This window comes from Alosa alosa, chromosome 15 (assembly GCF_017589495.1).
Source record: "Alosa alosa isolate M-15738 ecotype Scorff River chromosome 15, AALO_Geno_1.1, whole genome shotgun sequence".
Classification (NCBI taxonomy): domain Eukaryota; kingdom Metazoa; phylum Chordata; class Actinopteri; order Clupeiformes; family Clupeidae; genus Alosa; species Alosa alosa.
In genome coordinates, this window is record NC_063203.1 from 13,402,214 (window position 1) to 13,411,468 (window position 9,255).

Sequence of the window (9,255 nt, forward strand, 5' to 3'; positions counted from 1 at the left end):
CCCAATAAAATACAAACATACATGTAAGTAATCAAATAGTTTATATCATGAATGTCAACAATTTCAGTACACTACTTTTTGAAGAAAAGAAGAAACATTTCAGTTACAATACATGAGCCCTATGTGATATTCCTCTTCAAGTGAAGTACCAAACTAAGTATATAATGTCCAAGATGTCCATAAGTATTTATATACATTCACAAATCCATTTACTCTGCCTAGAACCTCCTACAAGCCTTAAAATAGGTCTATGTGGCGTGCTCCACTGGGAAGGTATTGTCTAAAATAGAACATAGTGCATATGGGAATATTTCGCTTGGTGTTGCTTTCAAAGAGGTCTGGAAAAAATCAGCGCATATGGAGCTGTGTAGCCTGTGATGGTGGGACAGACAAAGAGGCCTTCATACAGGAGAAACATAAAACCCATAACGCACAGCGTACATACGGGAGCCTATGGCTCTTCACGCTACAACATCTGTCATGTTCAACCACTGTCACGGATGGTGGGGGTGGGGGGCTACTGTAGTACATCCTGTTTATGGAAGGATTTAAGTATAGCATAAGTTTATATACTCTTTTAATCCTGTGAGGGAAATTTGGTCTCAGCATTTATCCCAATCCGTGAATTAGTGAAACACACACAGCACACAGTGAGGTGAAGCACACACTAATCCCGGCGCAGTGGGGTGAAATATGTTTCATCTCTATATACATTACACAAGTTACAACCCAATAAAATACAAACATACATGTAAGTAATCAAATAGTTTATATCATGAATGTCAACAATTTCAGTACACTATTTTTTGAAGAAAAGAAGAAACATTTCAGTTACAATACATGAGCCCTATGTGATATTCCTCTTCGAGGAAAGTACCAAACTAAGTATATAATGTCCAAGATGCCTGCAACAACAGCGGCGTTCGGGGAGCAGTGAGGGGTTAGGTGCCTTGCTCAAGGGCACTTCAGCACTACTGGTCGGGGTTCGAACCGGCAACCCTCCGGTTACAGGTCCGAAGTGCTAACCAGTAGGCCACGGCTGCCCATTATTCAGATTCTGGTGGTTGGCTGCAGCAGGATGGTGAATAAGACCAACTGCTTTGTCCAAAAATCTCTGGCCCTCTAATGAAGACGTTTCTCTCCCAAGATGTATTGTGGATCACACACATCAACCTCTGCTGAGCGTCAGACAGTATTAGACCTATGGCTACCTAGACACCTACAGCTGGCTATGGAAGCATATTACTCTCAGCAGGTCCAGACTGTTTTTCAGCAGACTCCTTTCTAGGTCGACTCCTGAGACGGTCGACGTCTTTCTGTCCGAGGTGGGGATGAGGGGGCAGTGAGGTGCGCCAGGTGGAGATGCCGAGCTCCTGTGCCTGATACCCCCACACCCCCACGCTCCAACCCGTGCCCGTGTTTCTCAGCCCTCGGCAGGGGAGTCCTCCTCCTCCCCGATGATGCCCTTCAGGTAGACGCGCTTGAACTCCTGAAACTCAAGATCTCCCTCACTGCAGGGACAAATAACACGTGTGACCAAACTAACCCAACACACACACAGACACCACAACACATAGACATGAACGAACACATGGATGCGATTGCGAACACACATAAACAGACACACTGATCACGGACGCACACAATACATTTAAGCCGAACCACAAACATATACAGATAAAGGCATATCACTCATATACGGAACCCTAGAGGGGTGCAAGATATTTTTTGGTGGGCTATATATCCAGAAAATGTGTGCTCATTTTACTAATTACAGGGTTCCTACACATTTTCCATTTCAAAATTCCATAATTTTTCCATATTCCAATTTCCAAAGTTCCAGATTTTTCTGATCATAATCTTGAAATTGCGGCCACTTCTGGTTTGAGATAACTCGGTGAAAAAAAAAACGTATGGACAACTGAAGTGAATAAAAAAAAATGACACTTAATATTCGTCCATTTAGTCAGGTCATTTTTCTATGAGCCAGCTGGCAATTTGTAATCGCTCAATCCAGTTGTCATCAACTTCAGACTGTAACACTTTTGCCATTCTATCTGGCGCATCACAGTTTCCAATGAATAAATACAACCACAAGGTTTTGTTTTCACCGAGCGGAGCTCATAGACCAGGGGTGTCAAACTCATATTAGGTAGTGGGATTTGTTGGAATGAGACCTCGTGGTGGGCCGTCATGGTCATCATTTTCTGCATGGGTATCAGAGTGTTATTTGATGATATCACTTGAGCAAACAAGTAAAAATAATGTACTGCTGTCATATACTGCTCTTTCTCTCTTGAAATGCTCTACTTCCATGTTAGTTGTTTTGCTTCTTCCTTCCTGAAAATGGTTTGTAGTGCTAGGTTATCAATTTATCATATCATAGAGATGTTGCTTATTACACTTTGTTGAAGACAACTGGATGTGATATTTTTTTTCTAATTTTCCCTTCCTACCCAAAACATCTGGGGGGCTGTATGAAACCTGCTGGCGGGCCTAATCTGTTTTTTGTTAGTTAATGTTAACTTGATAACTTTAATGTTATTTTAATGTAATATAATATGCTACTATGTTGTATGCTAATACTCTAATATACAGAAAACTGTGACAAGACATGAGCACCATAAGACCTAGAACTGCACACATGTTGCCATTTTAGATCTATATATCAGAAAACTCACACTTGCCCATTGTTGGATCATTTTCGTTGAGGAAGTGCGGTGTTGGAAGGTGCACTCACATTTTTAATTTTCCGTAGATACAGCTTAGCCTACATATGATAGAGTCTAGTTCACTGCTGGCTGAGGCCTCAGAAATCAGATTTTTTTCTGAGGACCCTCATAAAATTGTATCTTGGCAATGTGGACTGAGAGTTAAGCTACACAAAGCACAACATACTAAAATAGGACCACAATTTAGTAAAATGAGCACACAACATACTAAAATAGGACCACAATTTAGTAAAATGAGCACACAACATACTAAAATAGGACCACAATTTAGTAAAATGAGCACACAACATACTAAAATAGGACCACAATTTAGTAAAATGAGCACACAACATACTAAAATAGGACCACAATTTAGTAAAATGAGCACACAACATACTAAAATAGGACCACAATTTAGTAAAATGAGCACACAACATACTAAAATAGGACCACAATTTAGTAAAATGAGCACACAACATACTAAAATAGGACCACAATTTAGTAAAATGAGCACACAACATACTAAAATAGGACCACAATTTAGTAAAATGAGCACACAACATACTAAAATAGGACCACAATTTAGTAAAATGAGCACACAACATACTAAAATAGGACCACAATTTAGTAAAATGAGCACACAACATACTAAAATAGGACCACAATTTAGTAAAATGAGCACACAACATACTAAAATAGGACCACAATTTAGTAAAATGAGCACACAACATACTAAAATAGGACCACAATTTAGTAAAATGAGCACACAACATACTAAAATAGGACCACAATTTAGTAAAATGAGCACACAACATACTAAAATAGGACCACAATTTAGTAAAATGAGCACACAACATACTAAAATAGGACCACAATTTAGTAAAATGAGCACACAACATACTAAAATAGGACCACAATTTAGTAAAATGAGCACACAACATACTAAAATAGGACCACAATTTAGTAAAATGAGCACACAACATACTAAAATAGGACCACAATTTAGTAAAATGAGCACACAACATACTAAAATAGGACCACAATTTAGTAAAATGAGCACACAACATACTAAAATAGGACCACAATTTAGTAAAATGAGCACACAACATACTAAAATAGGACCACAATTTAGTAAAATGAGCACACAACATACTAAAATAGGACCACAATTTAGTAAATGGTTCATTATGACCTGAGTAGTGATTAGTACTGTAGCTGCAATAGTCTGGAATTACAGATATTTCTCCATACACTTTTTCCTTTTTTCCATACTTATCCAGACCTGGAAATGACTAAAATCAAATTCCATACTTTTCCATACCGCATAGGAACCCTGTAATTAGTGTGCTCATTTTACTAAATTGTGCTCTCATTTTACTAAATTGTGCTCTATTTGTGCTCTCATTTTACTAATTTGTGCTCTATTTGTGCTCTCATTTGACTTATTTGTGCTCTATTTGTGCTCTCATTTTTACTAATTTGTGCTCTATTTGTGCTCTCATTTTAATTGTTGTAAATTGAGCGCACAATATAGTAAAGCGTGAGCACGATTTAGTAAAATGAGCACACAACATACTAAAATAGGACCACAATTTAGTAAAATGAGCACACAACATACTAAAATAGGACCACAATTTAGTAAAATGATACACAAAAATATCTTGCAATGACGTCACCTGGGCTCCGTATTCATATACTTCGCCCTTACTTTCCATGCACACACAATCAGATATTTGGAAGAAGCTTGAGGAAAACAAGTGCAGATACAAGTGAAGGTGTCAACCAGACGAGGAGATGAGAAGGGAGATAATAAACAGACCGGCACAAGAGGCAGACAGACTCCTGCTCAGTCTCCAGAGACAGCGCCTGCATGTATATGCCCTATCCCGCACCTTATATAATGACCCACTTCAGTGGATCCCTGTCCCTTGCGACAATGGCTCAAAAAATGAGGACTCGCAAGAAAGGACGGTATCATGTTTAAAGGGATGACTAGCTCAGCTTGCCTTCTTGCGTGCCTATGTCCTTCACTCGCCATTGTGCCCTGCTGTTACCATTGTGATCCGAAACATTTTGACATAACGGGCACAATGTGCCAAACAGGCTGTGCTCATGTAATCAAAAACGCTGAGCGAAATGTGAGGCTAACTAATGAGCACAGGTTCTATCCATCAACTCATCCAGGCCGGGAACAGGTTCTATCCATCAACTCATCCAGGCCGGGAACAACACTCACCTCTCTTTCTCTGCAGGAGAACACAAACAAGGGTGCAGCATGAGGATGAGAGAGAGAGAGAGAGAGAGAGAGAGAGAGGGAATCAATATAAATTCAAACAGAGGAAGAATGTTTTCATTTCAAATTCATTGTACCCTGGTTCTATGGCCCTACACTGGTTGGAAGGAAGTACACTGAGGACAAGTGGGTTGCACTAAAGCAAACAGGGCAAGTCTTTACAGTAAAGCACATAGCGGTCTCTCTCTGGGATTTATAATGGTCAGCAGGGCTACAAGCTGATTACATGCATTGGCCTTGCGCAGGCATTTGAGAATGGGTTTGTGTCCAATCAGCAGACCATTTGACATGTCCACTCTGTGTCAGCGGGAGATTACTGACATTGCGTATATAAATGTGGCACTAATCCAAGAGGGATCACTGTAGAGAAAGCAGCATGTTCTAGAAAGGCAGTGTTGACATCCACACAGCAATTACCATATGTGTGACAGCTAGAGGGGCTTACCTGGGTCAGGTTTGGGGTGCATGAGTCGGAATGGCACCTCCACAGCGACCTCACCACACACACACACACACACACACACACACACACACACACACACACACACACACACACACACACACACACACACACGTCATCTCGTCAAGCAATCACATAATCTTACATGTTATATAATATGTACAGTATGTAAACATTGTATGATTGTTGTTGATATAATGTGTATGTAAACATTGTATGAATGTTGTTGTTGTATGAATAAGCTTATGGAAAGATGTCTACCTTGATCCAATTAACCTGAAAACAAAACAAACGGGAGAAATCAATTGAAACATAGCAGAATCATTCAAATGAAGATGCCTTCTCTCTTCTCTCCTCCCTCTCTTCTCTCTGTGCTATGCTACTCACCCTGCAGCCAGCACTCTGACGGCCACTCTGTAGGACACCAGCATCCCCAGGACCTCCTTCAGCACCTCTTCCTTCACACTGCACTCACACACACAGAGAGAGAACACAAGGTCAAATAGTTAAAAAAAAACATAAAGCAAGACCACATCAGTATATATATGCGTACATTTCCCTAGCTGAAAATGTGCTCACATGCTGGAGGAGGCGAGGTTGGTGTCCTCATGCTTCAGCTTGCCATCCAGTGCCAGCCCCCGCCTCTCGCGGGCATTGGCCAGCAGTGGCACGAGCGTATAGCTCTTCTTAAATGAGGTGCCCGCAGGAATCACGTTTCTGCAAGTCAAGGGCTGTGTTCATTGCCATATACTGTACATGTATTCATATTATAAAGCTTAAATAGTAATACTTGTTTACATCAAAAAATCATCTGAAGTCATACATGATGCTGCTATTAGCAGCGTAATCATATACCATATAATTTCACATTGAAACTCATCTTGGTCTAAGGTCTAAGATGCATAGTTGCTAAGTTGCTTTGTTACATAACGTCACAGATAGTGAATGAGCTTAGACCGAAAATAGGGGAATCAAGTGGGCTTATGATAGTATTACACAGGGAATACATTGACCACTTAATCTGCATGTGTATGAAAGCATGCCGCTTTCATAGTATTAAATGTACCGTAGTAGTGTATGAGCAGTATGGAGTGAGGGCTGAGAGTGTAGAGTTAAGAGAGTGTGTGTCTATCACTCACTTGTTCTCCTCAGACGCCGCCACTGACTTCACATATTTGTCATTGGAATAGAGCACCACTTGGGTCACCTGTTCCACTGTGGAGCACAGTTAGCATGTTAATGATATAATGTTATTACTTATAGACACAAAATCAAATAAATAAATAAAAATATACAAAATAAACATCTAGTCACAAAACGATGGCCCTTCGTTATACCTGAAACGGAAAGGTCTTTGACATCTTTGCCAGAGCTATTGCTAATGTCCACATGGATGTTGATTGGCTCCCCATGGTAGTATGTCTGCAGAGGGAGGATTCAAGCAGAAATATATTTTACTTACAGCCAATCAGCTTACATTATGTGCATGATTGTCTCAGTGTTGTCAGGTCAGGAGTGACTATGATGGAGTTTAGGCTCACGTCTTTGTCCAGTTGGACCTTCATGTGCAGGGGTTTCTCAGACATGACAAACTCACAGGTGGTCTCACCAACAGGGGGCTCTGAACCTGCTTCAGGGGCATACTGGATCTTCCTAATGGCCAAACGCACTGAGCTCCTGTCAGAAGTGTGGAGATGTTTAGTGAATATGTGTCAGGGAGTGAACATGTTTCTAGCTCCATCAACAACTCCTATCCTCTAATTATAAAACAAGCATGTACCTCTTTTGGGCCTTCTCATCCTGGGTTTCTCCACAGAAAGCCTTCACCTCAAACTCCACTGCACAGTGCTGGAAAAACAAAGTGATTTTTTTTCCATACACACTCCACTTTAAATACATGATATTGGGCTTATGAAAGAGTAGGCCTTGATAACTGTATTTAGTTAGCCTTTTTAGACATAGCCTTTTTAAATATATCTAATTTCTTATTCAGGACAGACTCGCTGACTATAATATCAGTAAATCTGGAATATGTCTACAATAAGGTGAGAATGATTGGGATGGTTGGTGTCTGGTGACTGGAAGACATGTTTACCTTTCCAACATCATTGGATCCAGGCTTAAGGCAAACTGAGCAGGGCAGGTTGTCTGGAAACTAAGAAAAAGACACACATCAATTCATTATTATTCTGGCTTTTTGACCAAAAATGTAGAGAATACGTTCATCTTGTACTTTGCGGTGGCTTGCAGGATGTAAAAAGGAACAGTAGTGATTTGGACTATTGTGGTGTTATAGCCAGGTGTTATAGACATGCCCACCTCGAAGAAGAATGGGTAGGCATCATGCCCGAGTTTGCGCAGGAGTTTCTCCTGCATTTGGGTGTGTGTGCTCCGCTCCCTGTCTTCAAGGGGCGGGTACACCTGTCGCGTAGTCAGGAAGATGTCCCGCCGAAATCCTATACCCATCACATCCATGTCGTCCCTCCCATAACGGAATGTGCATGATAGCATCACGAACACTAGGGGGCAACAGAGACATAGGAAATATCCTCAATAACCGTGTCCAATATACTCAGTTAGTTGTCCTGTAGTTTTTTCACAGTAGCCTACTTCTTAAAAGACGAAAATGAAGTAAAACAAACCTTTTTTGCCTTTTACTTGTTCCGGATCGACCAATACAACTCCATCTGATAAATACACAGTACAGTCAGACAAAAATGGCATATAAAATATTGAACAATTACAACAGAGAAATCATCTCCTCACTTGGTTTTAGACTCACCTACAGGGTCCACAGAGTCACAATGATCCACAAAGTCTCTCTTTGCCATATAAACACCCACCTATACCAATACAGATAGGTGAAGGTGAGATTTCCTCTCACTCAAAGAATGTTTTTGACCAAATGGCACTAGACTTGTGTGTATTCTACAGTAGTTCAACAGCAGCATGGCCTACTTACAGACTTGTCCCTGGAGAGCTTCTTGAAGACAACATGTTTAGGACTCATGGTGTCTACTTTTTATACACCAACAACACAGGTGTATGGAGTTACCACTGGAGGATCTACATACAAACATACACATTATTTTTCCACATTACACAGATGTTAGAATTCATTTGCTGCATCTGTGTCTTCTCATTGACTGCATTAAAAGTGACATGAGAAAGAACTGTTCAACAGGGTACGGTTTGAAATTAGCCTTATAGCATAATTGACAGTTGTTAGCTTCAAGGCTTCAACAACAAACAGCTACTCTCTAGGGTCAGACAATGCATAACACCAAGGATAATAACAGTGAAGCTGTTAGCTAAGCTTGACTCACTGAACCTGATAGATAATTTACAGATAAGTTATTTCCACGATACTCCAAAATTTTCAAGAGCAAAAGTTTTCAAATGTATCAACCACAGACCCATAAGCTTTAAGAGTGCCATAACAGCTGATGTGTCAATATACATCTTGTCATCTCACTTATTTAAGCAATAAAATATATCACTAATCATGGCCAGAGGCCTCAGGGACCTTGTTGTGACCAAAACTATACAGTATTTCTGTTTTTAACAAAAACAAACCTAAACACACAGATCAATATCCATTGATGTACTATCCAAGACTTGAAAACCCCTTTTTGTCACATCGTAGTGTCTGTCTGTGAGTAGTCAATGCAAGGACTGACCTGTTGAGTTGATGCAGAGGGTGGCTGTTGAGAGTGGGACAGGGTGATTGGTCAGGGCTATTTGTAAGGTGCCCCGAGTGACGACCACTGCCGCAGCCCCACCCTCGCCTA

The 9,255-nt window shown here is 40.6% G+C and overlaps 1 protein-coding gene across 2 annotated transcripts; it reads right to left on the reverse strand.

Annotated features, from left to right (window-relative positions):
* Positions 1-24: 24 nt before the first annotated feature.
* sagb (S-antigen; retina and pineal gland (arrestin) b) lies at positions 25-9,247 on the reverse strand. 2 transcript variants are annotated; one of them, XM_048265134.1, is made up of 16 exons: positions 9,145-9,247; positions 8,427-8,530; positions 8,247-8,307; positions 8,107-8,151; positions 7,784-7,983; positions 7,560-7,619; positions 7,245-7,312; positions 7,006-7,141; positions 6,802-6,886; positions 6,604-6,679; positions 6,044-6,181; positions 5,852-5,929; positions 5,726-5,740; positions 5,450-5,502; positions 4,948-4,957; positions 25-1,511 (listed from the first exon to the last, which is right to left on the reverse strand). In XM_048265134.1, the coding sequence occupies exons 2-16, from the start codon at positions 8,472-8,474 to the stop codon at positions 1,424-1,426; spliced, it is 1,161 nt and encodes a 386-aa protein (XP_048121091.1). In that variant the 5' UTR covers positions 8,475-8,530; positions 9,145-9,247; the 3' UTR covers positions 25-1,423. The 2 variants fall into 2 exon arrangements, with proteins under 2 accessions (XP_048121091.1, XP_048121092.1); XM_048265135.1 differs by lacking the exon at positions 9,145-9,247 and having other exon boundaries at positions 7,784-7,985; positions 8,108-8,151; positions 8,427-8,443.
* Positions 9,248-9,255: the final 8 nt, after the last annotated feature.